The sequence below is a fragment of the Salmo trutta genome, chromosome 12 (assembly GCF_901001165.1).
Source record: "Salmo trutta chromosome 12, fSalTru1.1, whole genome shotgun sequence".
Taxonomy (NCBI): domain Eukaryota; kingdom Metazoa; phylum Chordata; class Actinopteri; order Salmoniformes; family Salmonidae; genus Salmo; species Salmo trutta.
In genome coordinates, this window is record NC_042968.1 from 33,436,265 (window position 1) to 33,453,667 (window position 17,403).

Below are 17,403 nucleotides of genomic sequence, written 5' to 3' on the forward strand. Positions count from 1 at the left end.
TCTGCAGGTGGGGACCACAGACCACTTCTCAGTTCCTATGCTTCCTGGCTGATGTTTTGGTCACTTTTGAATGCTGGCGGTGCTTTCACTCTAGTGGTAGCATGAGGCGGAGTCTACAACTCACACAAGTGGCTCAGGTAGTGCAGCTCATCCAGGATGGCACATCAATGCGAGCTGTGGCAAGAAGGTTTGCTGTGTCTGTCAGCGTAGTGTCCAGAGCATGGAGGCGCTACCAGGAGACAGGCCAGTACATCAGGAGACGTGGAGGAGGCTGTAGGAGGGCAACAACCCAGCAGCAGGACCGCTACCTCCGCCTTTGTGCAAGGAGGAGCACTGCCAGAGCCCTGCAAAATGACCTCCAGCAGGCCACAAATGTGCATGTGTCTGCTCAAACGGTCAGAAACAGACTCCATGAGGGTGGTATGAGGGCCCGACGTCTACAGGTGGGGGTTGTGCTTACAGCCCAACACCGTGCAGGACGTTTGGCATTTGCCAGAGAACACCAAGATTGGCAAATTCGCCACTGGTGCCCTGTGCTCTTCACAGATGAAAGCAGGTTCACACTGAGCACATGTGACAGAGTCTGGAGACGCCGTGGAGAACGTTCTGCTGCCTGCAACATCCTCCAGCATGACCGGTTTGGCGGTGGGTCAGTCATGGTGTGGGGTGGCATTTCTTTGGGGGGCCGCACAGCCCTCCATGTGCTCGCCAGAGGTAGCCTGACTGCCATTAGGTACCGAGCTGAGCTCCTCAGACCCCTTGTGAGACCATATGCTGGTGCGGTTGGCCCTGGGTTCCTCCTAATGCAAGACAATGCTAGACCTCATGTGGCTGGAGTGTGTCAGCAGTTCCTGCAAGAGGAAGGCATTGATGCTATGGACTGGCCCGCCCGCTCCCCAGACCTGAATCCAATTGAGCACATCTGGGACATCATGTCTCGCTCCATCCACCAACGCCACGTTGCACCACAGACTGTCCAGGAGTTGGCAGATGCTTTAGTCCAGGTCTGGGAGGAGATCCCTCAGGAGACCATCTGCCACCTCATCAGGAGCATGCCCAGGCGTTGTAGGGAGGTCATACAGGCACGTGGAGGCCACACACACTACTGAGCCTCATTTTGACTTGTTTTGAGCACATTACATCAAAGTTGGATCAGCCTGTAGTGTGGTTTTCCACTTTAATTTTGAGTGTGACTCCAAATCCAGACCTCCATGGGTTGATAAATTGGATTTCCATTGATTATTTTTGTGTGATTTTGTTGTCAGCACATTCAACTATGTAGAGAAAAAAGTATTTAATAAGATTATTTCATTCATTCAGATCTAGGATGTGTTATTTTAGTGTTCCCTTGATTTTTTTGAGCTGTGTGTATGTATATGTATATAACTCCATGAGGATATATATATATATATACACACATACACACACACACACACACAGTACGAGTCAAAAGTTTGGACACACCTACTTATTCCAGGGTTTTTCTTTATTTTTACTGTTTTCTACATTGTAGAATAATAGTGAAGACATCAAAACTATGAAACACATATGGAATCATGTAGTAACCAAAAAAGTGTTAAACAAATCAAAATATAATTTAGATTCTTCAAAGTAGCCACCCTTTGCTTTGATGACAGCTTTGCACTCTCTTGGCATTCTCTCAACCAGCTTTATGAGGTAGTCACCTGGAATGCTTTTCCAATAGTCTTGAAGGAGTTCCTACATATGCTGAGCAGTTGTTGGCTGCTTTTCCTTCACTCTGCTGTCGAACTCATCCCAAACCATCTCATTTGGGTTGAGACCGGGTGATTGTGGTGGCCAGATCATTTGATTACAGCACTGAATCACTCTCCTTCTTAGTCAAATAGCCCTTACACAGCCTGGAGGGGTGTTTTGGGTCATTGGCCTGTTGAATAACAGATGATAGTCCCACCAGATGGGATGGCGTATCGCTGCAGAATTATGAGATTGTGAGGACCCACTGCAGAGATTGTGAGGACCCCCTGCAGGAGGCCAGATCTCAAAATATTTAAAAACAAATAATAAAACTTATTTTTCAATATGAATAATACTAACAACATTTTTTATTGATAAGGAATGGAATAGGTTTAGAGCGTGTAATACATTGTATTACATTACATTGTGTCTTCATAACCCTTGGCAACGTGGGCCTGGGAGGTTCACAGGGATATTGGTTAGAGGTCGACCAATTTATGATTTTTCAACGCCGATAAGGATACCGAATATTGGAGGACCAAAAAAAGACGATGCCGATTAATCGGCCGAATTTAAATTTTTTAAATTTTTATTTTACATTTTTTACATTTTTTATTATCATTTAAACATTAAAAAAAATATATATATGCTTTATTTTTATTTTTTTATGACAATTACAACAATACTGAATGAACACTTATTTTAACTTAATATAATACATCAATAAAATCAATTTAGCCTCAAATAATGGAACATGTTCAATTTGATTTAAATAATGCAAAAACAAAGTGTTAGAGAAGAAAGTAAAAGTGCAATATGTGCCATGTAAGAAAGCTAACGTTTAAGTTCCTTGCTCAGAACATGAGAATATATGAAAGCTGGTGGTTCCTTTTAACATGAGTCTTCAATATTCCCAGGTAAGAAGTTTTAGGTTGTAGTTATTTACATTTTAGTCATTTAGCAGACGCTCTTATCCAGAGCGACTTACAGTAGTGAATTCATACATTTTTTTTTTTGTACGTGTACCTAAGCGATTATATGCAACGCAGGACAGGCTAGATCAACTAGTAATATCATCAACCATGTGTAGTTAACTAGTGATTGTGATTGATTGTTTTTTATAAGATAAGTTTAATTCTAGCTAGCTATTTACCTTGGCTTCTTACTGCATTCGCGTAACAGGCAGGCTCCTCGTGGAGTGCAATGTAAAGCAGGTGGTTAGAGCGTTGGACTAGTTAACCGTAAGGTTGCAAGATTGAATCCCCGAGCTGACAAGGTAAAAATCTGTCGTTCTGCCCCTGAACAAGGCAGTTAACCCACCGTTCCTAGGCCGTCATTGAAAATAAGAATGTGTTCTTAACTGACTTGCCTCGTTAAATAAAGGTCTAAAAGAAAAATACATTCTACCAATTTATACAGTGTTCAACTCTATACTTATTCTGTTCCCTAATTATTTTCTTACATAAATGCTTTAAAATGCAATGTTTTCTCTTTACCTCGTGTCACAATGTGTAGACTTGCAGGATATTAGCTTTTCAGGCTGCAGCAACAACACAATCTCTCTGCCCCATGACAAAAATGTGTAGAATTTATGTAAATTAACATAACTGCTAAATGTTCTCTGATCCCAAGAGGCAGGCTTTTAAAATGTTCTTTCCCGGGGCCAAAGACTTGGTTCGTCCAGCCATGCACTGCCGAAGTAAAAGTCCTTGTATGCTTTTTTATTTGTATATTTTTTTTAAATCTCACTCATTGTTTTCTGATTTGTGGGGGTCCCTGATGAATTTTCTATCACAAATAGGGTCCCTGGACCTGAAAAGTTTGAGTACCCCTAATCTAGAGTACAATTCTGATTGCCTTAATACAGACTGGACTGAAAAAACCTGTTGGGACAGGATCTCCTTCCATTATGTCCTCTCATACACTGGTCTGAGATTATGGCCCAAAAATCATATAAAACATGTTTTTCTTGGATTTATGGGCAATTCATGATATACAATATATCTCTCAGCTTTGTTGTACAATTTAAAGTTCAAATACAATGCATTTCAAACAGTCAGCAATAAACAAATGAATTCAGGACTTGTGAAATTATACTAATTCTAGATGTAAGCCTTGCACATCCATAAAACAGAATAATAATTTTATCAAAATAGTTTAACCTGCTTTTTTTGTAATAATCACTGATCTGTCTTTCAAGTCTGTCTATGAAAAATAACTTTTTTGTTACAAATGTAACCACAACCATGCATAATGCACATTCACTAATAATGACTAACTTGTTGTAGCAGGCATTCTAGATAATTAACACCGGTCTCATAAACACACTCAAGCACAAGCCCACGTGCTAGTGAGTAGACAACTAATCTTTATATTTGAAGTTCAGCCTACTTGGATCTATTTGCCAGCTAACAAGGTAGAACAGTTGAATTGTTATAATCACACCCTTCTGTCTGTCTCCAACTGTTTGAACAGCATGCTAGCCTGTCTAATTTGTTCAGATGTTGAAATCAAGTGACCTAACTTATTTCTCAAAATGAGTTGCCAATTTGTTATATAATTGATTTATAAAACACTGACTAGACAGCTACTATAACAGTCTGGCTAAAATGCTGCTAGCAGTATTGCGCGTGACAAATTAATCATTAGTTTTCCAGGCATTTGGAATATCGCACAGAAACACACATTCAAATGAATGTGATATATTGCCCAGTCCTTAGTGTGTGTGTGTGTGGTGTTTTGGTTTTCAAACTAGGTAGCTTTTCTCCTGATTTGCAGCGAGCCAGAGTCACAGAAGGAGATCTGTGCTAGGGGTTGCCAGGAGGGCACCAGGCTCCATCTGCCCCAGCCAGCCAGTCACTCTGTAGAAATGACTTCATTTAGCCAGACCCTGTACAAATGATGGCTGGTAATGAGAGTAGTCTAAGTCCCTATTAGAGATGGGAGGCACTCCAACATATTTATTTAGCTAAGTTTCTGTTTGATTTTCAAAATACATTTAGAAAATCAGTGTGTGTGCTAATGGTGCATCATTTCTGCTTACTGGTAGGCTTCTTAATGATAGCTTTTCTTCTTGAAAAGCCCAGAGAGTTTGGCTGCTAGAGGAACATATTTGTAGATGCACTAATTTGTCTGGTATCGTCGTCTCCGCACTTGAACCATCTAATGATGGCTTTTTGGCCTGAAACGTGTTTTTTAAACTAGCTAGAACTTGATAGAATCAAGTCCTATTTTGCTATTGAGTGAGTTCAGCCTGTCCTTTCTCAATGAAAAGCGCAGAGACCCTCTTACCTTACTTTCATTAGAGTGAGATGAGCCTAACTGAAGATCTAAAGCCATCTATAGTCTGACTCTACATTGCACTTCACTCCCTGCTGCTCTCTAGACAATGTCAGGAACTCCTCTCCGGTGGTTGGGACTAGTCCAGGCAGCCATATTGTTCACAGAACCTCTCACCAGCCTGCTTTGTAATGAACATTTTTCTGAGTGTAAATTTATACAGTCCCATATTGCGTGTGCGCATATAGAGAAATCTTTAATCTAGGTAGAATATGCAATCTCATACTCAATTTGAATCAAACCAGGAATTAGACTAGAATGTAGTAATAGAATAGTTAAGTAGTTTTACTGTTAGGAAATGTAGTCCACTGTTATTTAGAAATGCATGAAATGTAATGTTATGGCAGAGTTGTGTTCCATTATTGTAAGTTCCTTGACTCAGCCCCACATGGAGAGCTCCCCGTACGCAACAGTGTACCTGTCCCCTCCGCCGGACAACAACTGGAGAAGGTGAGTGGCTTTACAGATACTAGTATTTGTAATGCCATGTAAAAACTAACAAAAAAAAGCTGTTTTTAACATAATTGAAATTTTTGATAGACATGGAACACTGGACAGCTACTTTAACGTACTCTGAATCAAGCATGTGATAATTATTGGCCCAGTAATACCCTTGTACAGCAGGTAGATTTGCATTAAGCATTGGATGCATCCCAAATGGCACCCTATCCCTTATATAGGGCACTACTTTTGACCATGGCCAAGGGCTCGTGACTATATAGTGCACTACTTTTGACCAGGGCCCAGGGCTCGTGACTATATAGTGCACTACTTTTGACCAGGGCCCAGGGCTCGTGACTATATAGTGCACTACTTTTGACCAGGGCTTGTGACTATATAGTGCACTACTTTTGACCAGGGCCTAGGGCTCGTGACTATATAGTGCACTACTTTTGACCAGGGCCCAGGGCTCGTGACTATATAGTGCACTACTTTTGACCAGGGCTTGTGACTATATAGGGCACTACTTTTGACCAGGGTCCAGGGCTCGTGACTCTATAGGGCACTACTTTTGACCAGGGTCCAGGACTCGTGACTATATAGAGCACTACTTTTGACCAGGGTCCAGGGCTCGTGACTATATAGTGCACTACTTTTGACCAGGGCTTGTGACTATATAGTGCACTACTTTTGACCAGGGCTCGTGACTACTGTATATAGGGCACTACTTTTGACCAGGGTCCAGGGCTCGTGACTATATAGAGCACTACTTTTGACCAGGGTCCAGGACTCGTGACTATATAGAGCACTACTTTTGACCAGGGTCCAGGGCTCGTGACTATATAGAGCACTACTTTTGACCAGGGTCCAGGACTCGTGACTCTATAGAGCACTACTTTTGACCAGGGTCCAGGACTCGTGACTCTATAGGGCACTACTTTTGACCAGGGTCCAGGGCTCGTGACTATATAGAGCACTACTTTTGACCAGGGTCCAGGACTCGTGACTCTATAGAGCACTACTTTTGACCAGGGTCCAGGACTCGTGACTCTATAGAGCACTACTTTTGACCAGGGTCCAGGGCTCGTGACTATATAGGGCACTACTTTTGACCAGGGTCCAGGGCTCGTGACTATATAGGGCACTACTTTTGACCAGGGTCCAGGGCTCGTGACTCTATAGGGCACTACTTTTGACCAGGGTCCAGGGCTCGTGACTCTATAGGGGATAGGATGCCATCTGAGATGCAGCCATTTTATATACTCAGAGATGCTTAGTGAAGGGATCAGGTCGCCACGTGGGGCACCCGAGTGGGCCACGCGTCTACAGAGGTGCTTCTAACAGATAGCCTTTTGGTTTAAAGGTCAGATGCCGTCATTCAATGCTCTACCTGCCGCTGTAGTGACTCATTGCTGTCAGAGGGTGAATCCTACTGTGCTTTGCTTAAGTATCTCCAGCTTAAAGGGGAAATCAACACCGTTTGCTGAAAATGTGATAATGGCATGGCTTATTAATGCTCGTTAGGTACCACTACTGTGTGTGTGCATGCGTGTTTGTGCGCGTGTGTTTCTTCAGTTAAACTGCCTGCCTGGTTTTACCTACCTAGAGAAGGCCTGTGTGGCTCAGTTGGTAGAGCATGGTGTTTGCAACGTGTTTGCAACGCCAGGGTTGTGGGTTCGATTCCCACGGGGGACCAGTACAGAGATAAAATGTATGAAATGTATTCATTCACTACTAAGTTGCTCTGGATAAGAGCGTCTGCTAAATGACTAAAATGTAAGGCAGCAGTGTAATTACTGGACAGTTTTTTCTCCCTCCAGGGTTTACAAGGCAGTGAATTGCAGTCTCTCTCTCTATCTACACACACACACACGTACGTACGTACATACATACATACATACATACATACATACGTACACACGTACGTACACACAGTTGTGTGTTTTGAATGTTGGCTTGGCCGGCTGCCAGTCGCCCTGCCTCCTCTCACCCCCGTAGAACTGCAGCCTCTGAGGCCCAGCATGGACACACATGGCCTCCATCTTTGCTCTTACTGTACTGGAGGACAGTGTCATAAAACCTGGTTTCCCCTCCCCAATCCTAACCTTAACCAATAGTGGGGGAAATCCAAATCTGTCCCAAGATCAGTGTGTAGGTCGGCAGGTCTGTCGTTGTTGACAGACAAAAACAGGTTGGCCTGTGACGACAAACCTCCTGACCGAGCAAACAGATGTTGCTGTGACCTTGTGTTCCCAGAAAGAGCAGGGAGGGAGTGCCATGTGCATCATACACACAGGCATGTGCTACACGGACACACACAGATTTACTCTGTGGATTTGGGTTGGGATTGATTCACACTGCCTCTTGGCTCCATCACAATTGACCCGTTGTGGGATAGTGATAGCCTAGATAAAATCTGATTGGGTTTGGTTGAACAAGATGAAGTGTTGTATAAGTTTTCAACTTTTTGACAGAGCCTCTATTACTGTTTAACCAAATTGTTTATGTAAAGACATTTCTGAAGCATCGCTAATTACGCACATAAACAATAAAACCAGAGAAGGTGGGCCTATGTTTTAGTTGAAAAATAAGGTTATGATTATGAATCTGACTGCGTTAGGACATTAAATCAGGATTTCAGTGTATTTATACTTCAGTGTTTTACTTTAAGAATCTCAACGTCTCCCTTGGGGCTAACTTGTTAGATCAAATAGGACCATATTTAACCCTTAGACAGTGAACAGTGATGTATTTGTTTTGGAGCATTCAGCCTCGGCAGACAAACACAACTCTTCCCACTCCCTCTTCAGTTACTGCCCTGAACTTGTTAAACGTGTTGACTTGGTCACCAGTGTTTTATGTGTACATCCCTCATTCAGATGGCCGGTAATCAAGTGCTTCCAGGGGCCACCCAATGGATTTGCAGCAAACCAAGTGATCCTAGGCATTATGTGACATGCTAGCTACACAGTATAGAATACATCAAATGAGCAAAAGTGACTTGGCTAATGATGAATGTCTTTGAGGTCCTCATGTTAAGGCTTTGTTTCACCATATTCTTTGGATTGATTGAATGACTCTTGTTTTTGTGGTTGCTGAAAGACATGTTGTTAATGCCTTGTATTGATGCACAGTGTTAAATGTCTGTGTGTTATTGATGTCTATGACCTGTCTTAATGCTTCTCTACTGGACCAGAGGCCCTGGTGTCCACCCAAGTACTAACCACATGCATTCTTCTCTGACCAACACACTTCCACCCCTCAAGGACAGAGTTGTGTGGCCAGCATACCGGTCTCTCTAGTCTATTGCTTTCTCTCTTCTCTTTTAGGTATTTCTTTTAGATATCTCTCCATATCTCTATCCTTTCCTCGCTCTCTCTCTAAGGTATCTCGCCCCATGAAATATAAATTACATAATTATTTCCGTCTCTCTCCCTCCTCTCTCTTCATCTTCCTTTCTCACTCAGCATTATTGGCACTAACCCATCCATGGCTCTGCTGGCCAATCCTAGCCTCCCGCTCCACTCCACAGTGTTACAGGGATATGCTCCCCTCAGTGTTGGCTCTGACCACTGTGTACCGTGTGTGTTAAGGTCAAATCCGTCCCTCTGTTTTTTGGTGCTCTCGGTAGGGTCAAAGGGTGAAGCGAGCTCTGCAATCTGTTCCAGTTCATCTGTGACTCCACTGTTTATAGCTCATCTGTGACTCCACTGTTTATAGTTCATCTCTGACTCCACTGTTTATAGTTCATCTGTGACTCCACTGTTTATAGTTCATCTGTGACTCCACTGTTTATAGCTCATCTGTGACTCCACTGTTTATAGCTCATCTGTGACTCCACTGTTTATAGCTCATCTCTGACTCCACTGTTTATAGCTCATCTCTGACTCCACTGTTTATAGCTCATCTCTGACTCCACTGTTTATAGCTCATCTCTGACTCCACTGTTTATAGCTCATCTCTGACTCCACTGTTTATAGCTCATCTCTGACTCCACTGTTTATAGCTCATCTCTGACTCCACTGTTTATAGCTCATCTCTGACTCCACTGTTTATAGCTCATCTCTGACTCCACTGTTTATAGCTCATCTCTGACTCCACTGTTTATAGCTCATCTCTGACTCCACTGTTTATAGCTCATCTGTGACTCCACTGTTTATAGCTCATCTGTGACTCCACTGTTTATAGCTCATCTGTGACTCCACTGTTTATAGCTCATCTGTGACTCCACTGTTTATAGCTCATCTGTGACTCCACTGTTTATAGCTCATCTCTGACTCCACTGTTTATAGCTCATCTCTGACTCCACTGTTTATAGCTCATCTCTGACTCCACTGTTTATAGCTCATCTCTGACTCCACTGTTTATAGCTCATCTCTGACTCCACTGTTTATAGCTCATCTCTGACTCCACTGTTTATAGCTCATCTCTGACTCCACTGTTTATAGCTCATCTCTGACTCCACTGTTTATAGCTCATCTCTGACTCCACTGTTTATAGCTCATCTGTGACTCCACTGTTTATAGCTCATCTTTTCAGTTGTTGTTGGAATTTTCCACCACATTGACTGTCTGCTGAACTTGGCGTGATTGGACGTCTGGCTGGGTTGTGCGTTTTTTTTCTCGATTCTCATGTCACCACTTAATGTTAACTGATGAAGGAAAACATAACATAAGTTTGTACACTGAACAAAAATATAAACGCAACATGTAAAGTGTTGGTTCCATGTTTCATGAGCTGAAATAAAAAATCCCAGAAATGTTCCGTACGCACAAATTTGTTTACATCCCTATTAGTGAGCATTTTTCTTTTGCAAAGGCCATTACACAGGTGCACCTTGTGCTGGGGATAATAAAAGGCCAAATGTGCACTTTTGTCACAATGCCACAGATGTCTCAAGTTTTGAGGGAGCGTGCAATTGACATGCTGACTGCAGGAATGTCCACCAGAGCTGTTGCTCGAGAAGTGAATGTTAATTTCTCTACCATAAGCTGCCTCCAACGTCATTTTAGAGGATTTGGCAGTATGTCCAACTGTCCTCAACCGCAGACCACGTGTAACCATGCCTGCCCAGGACCTCTACATCTGGCTTCCTCACCTGCGGGATTGTCTGAAGGGGTTGGGGGGGGAGTATTTCTGTCTGTGATAAAGCCCTTTTGTGGGGAGAAACTCATTCTGATTGGCTGGGCCTGGCTCCCCATGGCTGCACCCATTCCCAGTCATGTGAAATCCAAAGATTAGGGCCTAATTAATATTTTTAATTTGACTGATAATTCAGTAAAATCTTTAATTGTTGCAAGTTGCATTTATATTTTTGTTCAGTATATTTATTTTCCCTCTCAAAGTCACTGTGAAGCTCAAGCTAGATTGGTGAGAAGATCTGGGAGTAATTTGGGTCTGTCTTGTATTTGAAGTGCTTTTCAGTGGTAGCCCCTGTCATCAAGTCAAATGTTATTGGTTGCATAAACTTATTTAGTAGATGTTATTGTGGGTGTAGGGAAATGGAGAAAGGCCAAGGTTGGCTATGAATCTGCTCTCTGTGTAGATTGTGTTTTCAATTAGCAACTATTGTGCAACTACACTGTATCAGGAAATGACACTGATCACAATTTTTCACACTTTAACAGTGTTACTTTCATCAGCTGTTGTACAAGATGTTACAAAACACAGGAAATACAGAATGTTGACTGTACTGGGCTTTTAACATGTTTTTATTTAACTAGGCAAGTCAGTTAAGAACAGTCTTATTTACAATGACAGCCTACACCGGACAACGCTGGGCCAATTGTGGGACTCCCAATCACGGCCGGATGTGATGCAGCCTGGATATGAACCAGGGACTATAGTGACGCCTCTTGCACATGCAGTGCCTTAGACCGCTGCGCCACTCGGGAGTTTTAAAGGACCATATAGTTTAGTCTGCTTCATGTTATGCAGTATGGTAGATACTGGTATTGTGAGCGACAGCACTAATGTGGGGGGCGTAGGTCTGCTGGGACCCTGCTTCTCAACTGGTGGATCAGAAGCCACTTGTGGCCGATTCCTTCTGGGTCACAGCAGGTTGTTGACGTTATTCTGTCGGTCACATGTAGTCTTGTTGGGTCCCTGCACAAAAACATTGGGGAAACACTTAAACTAGGGGAGCGCTAAGTGGAGTGCTAAACTGAGGAAGAATCTCAACTGCATACTCCTCGCATCCCCTATCCTCGCCGCCTCAAAACCCATTGGACGAGAAAGCCAGAGGTCCCTCCCTTCTGACCTTTTCCTCCAATGGGTTTTGAGAAGGTGAGGAGAGAGGATGCGAGGAGTATGCAGTTGAGATTCTCAGTGAGTCCCATCCTGTGAATGCACAAGGCAGATGGGGCCATCGACACTGACACGGAGGTCACGTGGGCATAATACCAGCAACACATGATTGCACAGTCTAGCATGGAAAATAGACTCCCACTGACAAGAATGTATTGCGTCGGAGCTTGGTGTATGGGTTTCTGCATCAGCTGCAGGCTCTCATGTAAAACAAAGGACGCTCGGGGGGTGTAAGTTTCTGTGACCGACAGAATAACGTCAACAACCTGCTGTGACCCAGAAGGAATCAGCCACAAGTGGCTTCTAATCAACAGACCTATGCCCTCCACATTAGTGCTCTAAGTACAGATCTAGGATCACCTTCCTGAATCCTAACCTTAACCATTAATGGGGAAAATAGAAAACTGACCTAAGACCAGCACCTAGAGGCAACATCACCTTACCCCAACAAAGTAGAACTAGCTACTTAGCGGTTAGCTTTGCGTCTGCTGACTGTCAGTCCACTGTTGGATGGCTGAGTTTCAAGCCCACAGAACCTTGGTGTTTGTTGACATAGGCCTTGTTCTATTTTTGACCCTGAGTTTGTGTACTTACATGTGTTGTGGTGGTAGTAGTGCCCATGCCATGTTACATTCTTCAAATGCCAATGGGAAGTAGTTTCCTCTTTAGCTGTTGTCCTTGACCTAAGAAGTTCTCATCTACAGGCTATAAACAGGGACAATTTGTATTGAAATCAACTAGCGTCAGAATGTGTTTCAGTGGGCGGCAGCAGATCTGGGCTGTGAGGTGGTCTGTTCTTCCTAGATAATGGAAAATACATTTGCCATTTTGGTCATTAAGCAGATGCTCTAACACTGATGAGAAGGCAGCATTCGGTCTGTGAGTGTAGTTCTTGGGAGTGTATCGATCTGGTAGTATTTCAGGTCTGTGTCAATAAGGGTCTGGTAGTGTTAGTGGTGTGGTGGTGGTGTCTGTTTTGTGGCTGTCAGTTTGGATCTGTCACTGTGTTTTTGTAGTTGAATTGATTTGTTAATGTGTCTCTGCTTGACTCTGTGGTCTTGTTGCTGAGATTCAGTCTGGGTCTGGGAGACAGTTGCTCCAGTGCTGGTCCATCTCGAGGAAGATGGCAGAGTGGGAAGTGTTTACAGCGCCGGCCACATCTGCACTGCATTACCGCCTAGGCAGGTTGCCTGGAGATGGGCCACAAATCCCCTTAACCCTTTCAGCTCTGTCCGCGCCCCAGAGAGAAGATCAGAGCCCGCTGTCTACACACAGGCTTAGTGTCTCCGGCTGTCATCAAACAGACAATTACGAGAGGATGAAGTGCAGATCCAGTGTACATAGCAAGTGTTTCTCTGTGTGTGTGTGTGTGTGTGTGTGTGTGTGTGTGTGTGTGTGTGTACATGTCTGTGTTTTTCTTTGGAGGTTTTGTAACCATTAGTATTGTATGGCGGTCTGTATGTATACTACACGTACGTGTGTGTGCTCTGTCTGTCTAACGTTGTGAAACCACTCCAGTGTGTCGGAGATGCATTGCAGGCTGCTGGCTTGTCTAAAGCCTGCTTTCAGATCAGTGGGCTTAGAGACCAATGGGGTCAATGCTTTGGGATTGGCAGCGCGGCCAGGCAAGCACGACAGATATGCAGCAAGGGAACCGCACCGTTCACACACACACAGTCCCTGGTTATGTCCCAAATGGCACCCTATTCCCTATGTAGTGCACTGTCCTCTTTCTCACTAGCTGTCGGGACAACAGGTTTTATCATTATCTCCCCCTTCAGATTGTTATTTTAGGGTTGTGGTTCTCTCACATCTAAATATGGCTGCCTGACCTGTTAGATCTCTCCGGAGGAGTTTATCAATTTGGTGCAAAATACTCTCTTTTCCTCTTCCTTTCTTTTGGTCTCTCCATCTCTCGCTCTCCCTTTCTCCCTCCCCCTCTTTCTCTCGCTCGCTCGCTCCCTCCCTTCTCCCTCTTCTCATGGCCTGTTATTGTGGGTGTTCAGTGTGTCTGGTGTGATGCCAGTGAAGAAGGGGTCAGGTTGTGTATTTGGTGCTGGTTTCTCAGTACACTACTCCCCAAGAGGGAGCCATGGTCCCACCGGTGTCTGGGTAGAGGGGTTCCTTGAGAGAGGGCCCTGCACCCTGTGTCTGGATTCACACCCTTTGTACAGCCTCATTTAAATTGGATTATAATTATATTTTGTGTCACTGGCCTACACACACTACCACATAATGTGAAGGTTGAACAATGTTTAACATTTTTACAAATTAATTAAAAGCTGAAATGTCTTTAATTGATAAGTATTCAACCCACTTTGTTATGGCAAGCCTAAATACTTTCATTGGTAAAAATGTGCTTAACAAGACACAAGTTGCATGGACTCACTCTGTGTGCAATGATATTTTTTAATGACTACCTCATCTCAGTATCGCACACATACAATTATCTGTAAGGTCTCTCAGTCCTGAATTTCAAACACAGATTCAACCATAAAGACCAGGGAGGTTTTCCAATGCCTCACAAAGGGCACCTATTGGTAGATGGGTAAAAAGAAAAAAGCAGACATTGAATATCCCTTTGAACATGGTGAAGTTAATAATTACACTTTGGATGGTGTATCAATACACACAGTCACTACAAACATACAAGTGTCTTTCTGAACTCAGTTGCCGGAGAGGAAGGAAGCCACTCAGGGATTTCACCCTTTTTAACAGTTAGAGTTTAATGGTTGTGATAGGAGAGATCTGAGGATGGATCAACAACATTGTAGTTACTCCACAATACTAACCTAATTTAACAGAATGAAAGAAAGGAAGCCTGTACAGAATACACATATTCTAATACATGCATCCTGTTTGCAATAAGGCACTAAAGTAAAAAAGTGTTATGTTTGGAGCAAATTCAACACTGAGTCCTGCTCTTCATATTTTCAAGCATTGTGGTGGCTGCATCATGTTATGGGTATGCTTGTCATCGGCAAAGATTAGGGAGTTTTTTTTTATGATAAAAATAAACTAAATAGAGCTAAGCACAGGCAAAATCCTAAAGGAAAACCTGGTTGTCTGCTTTCCAACAGGCACTGGGAGATAAATTCCCCTTTCAGCAGGACAATAACCTAAAACATAACATCAAATTTACACTGGAGTTTACACAAATCTACACAAATCTAAACTTCTACAAGAAGACAGTGAATGTTCTTGAGTGGCCTGGTTACAGTTTTAACTTAAATTGGCTTGAAAATCTATGGCAATACTTGAAAATGTCTGTTTAGCAATGATCAACTTGAGAGCTTGAATCATTTTAAAAAGAATAATGTGCAAATATTGTACAATCCAGATGTGCAAAGCTCTTACAGACTTACCCAGAAAGTCTCACAGCTGTAATTGCTGCCAGAGGCGATTGTAACATGCATTGACTCAGGGGGTTGACGACTTATCTAATCAAGATATATTAGTGTTTTATTTTCCATAAATGTTTTACAAATGTTCTATTTTTTTTCTTCCACTTTGACAAAGAGTATTCTGTGTAGATAGTTGACAGAAAATAACAATTAAATGGTGTGAATACTTTCTGAAGGAACTGTACACACCACCCATCTTTCCATGGCCCTGCTCTCTTCCCAGCCTGGCCTGTTCTCCACAGGGATCTTGCACTGACCTCCCGCGGGGATAGACTAACTTAAAGGCCTTCCTGGGAATGGGATCTTACACTGATCTCCCTCGGAGATAGACTAACATAAAGGCCCTCCTGGGGATGGGATTTAGACATTCCTGTGCTCTCTCTGGGTGAGCGTGTGATGTATTTCTGATTCTAGAGACCCTTTATCCTCTGCTTAGGTGGTCTGTTTAAGTATTTACCACCACCCACCCATTAACAACAAGCCTCTATTTTGGTTAACGTATGTTAAGATCACTTCCTCTCTCTCACCCCAGCTCAGTGTGCCCTCAATGGCACCCTATTCCCTAGGTGCACTGCTTTTGACCAGGGTCCATAGGGCTCTGGTCAAAAGTAGTGCCCTATGTAGGGAATAGGCTGCCATTTGGGGCGCAGGATAAATCAGTGAGCCCAGCCGTTAGCTAAAAAAAAGACCATTGACAACGAATGGCATCAGACGGCCAAAGCAGCATGCTCCATGCATGCGATCCTCTGAGCAATATTTGACCGCTTTGGTTGTGTGATTCGTGGCAGCTAATCCTCATATCTGTGTGATTCTGTGATTCTCCTCTGTCCTCTGTACAGCCTCTAATCGTCTGGCAGGCCGCATTGTTATCACAAGTCTTTTTTAATTTCCAGATGTTTTTCTATCCTCTGGAGGGATGGGGAAAGAAGGATATTGTGTTTTTATTTATTCATCCTTTATTTAACGAGAGATGACACATTGAGACATCTCTTTTCCAAGTGAGCCCTGGAGAAGCAGCATACATATAGTTCACAATGAATAGAAGTTAAAACAGTGCATAAGAGAGCTTAAAATAACAGGTTTCAAAACATATGCAGTATGTTGTCAGCAGCCCTCCAATCTGGGATTTAAAATCGTCAATCAGAATAAAAAGATCCAGTTTTAAATCCTTTTGTAAAATGTTCCACAATGACGGGCCAGCAAAGCTAAAGCCCCTCCTACCAAACTCTGTTCTTGTGTTGGGAATATTATATGAAATGCATTTCTGCGATCTCAGATGGTAATCTCCATGATTCTGTAGGGTGAATATTAAATATACTGGCAGCTGCCCTAAGATGGTCTTGGAGACAAACCAGTACCGGTGAGTCTGTTGGCCATCCTGCTAACTGGGACGGATGGATGGAGAGAGAAAGACAGAAGCACAGGGATGGTGAGGAATGGACCGAGAGAAAGGGAGAGATGAATAGAGACAAAGGGAGAGATGAATAGAGACAGAAAGGGAGAGATGAATAGAGACAGAAAGGGAGAGATGAATAGAGACAGAAAGGGAGAGATGAATAGAGACAGAAAGGGAGAGATGAATAGAGACAGAAAGGGAGAGATGAAGAGACAGAAAGGGAGAGATGAATAGAGACAAAGGGAGAGATGAATAGAGACAAAGGGAGAGATGAATAGAGACAAAGGGAGAGATGAATAGAGACAAAGGGAGCGATGAATAGAGACAAAGGCAGCGAGAAAGGGAGCGATGAATAGAGACAGAGAAAGGGAGCGATGGATAGAGACAGAGAGAAAGGGAGCGATGGATAAACAGAGAGAAAGGGAGCGATGGATAAACAGAGAGAAAGGGAGAGATGGATAGAGACAGAGAGAAAGGGAGCGATGGATAGAGACAGAGAGAAAGGGAGCGATGGATAAACAGAGAGAAAGGGAGAGATGGATAAACAGAGAGAAAGGGAGAGATGGATAGAGACAGAGAGAAAGGGAATGAGAGAAGGGCAGGGGAAGGCATGTATGGCTGTTCCAACTCCATATGGCCCATGCTGCTAAGCCCCAATACAGTACAGGGGGAGGAGGGACACACAGCTTTACATGGAAATGTGTAATAAAGCCGCTGTCATCTGGGGAAAGCAGCTCATGAGACAAGTGTGTGTGTGTGTGTGTGTGTATACTGTCATAGCATTGCAGAACACCCAGCTGC

General features: G+C 43.3%; 1 protein-coding gene across 1 annotated transcript in view; it reads left to right on the forward strand.

The window, feature by feature from the left end:
- Positions 1-17,403, forward strand: part of LOC115204765 (CREB-regulated transcription coactivator 3-like) — a 110,338-nt gene that overhangs the window by 33,927 nt on the left and 59,008 nt on the right. Inside the window, exon 3 of the mRNA XM_029770471.1 lies at positions 5,375-5,505. Coding sequence (XP_029626331.1) covers positions 5,375-5,505 — 131 coding nt within the window. The remainder of the gene's footprint in view (positions 1-5,374; positions 5,506-17,403) is intronic.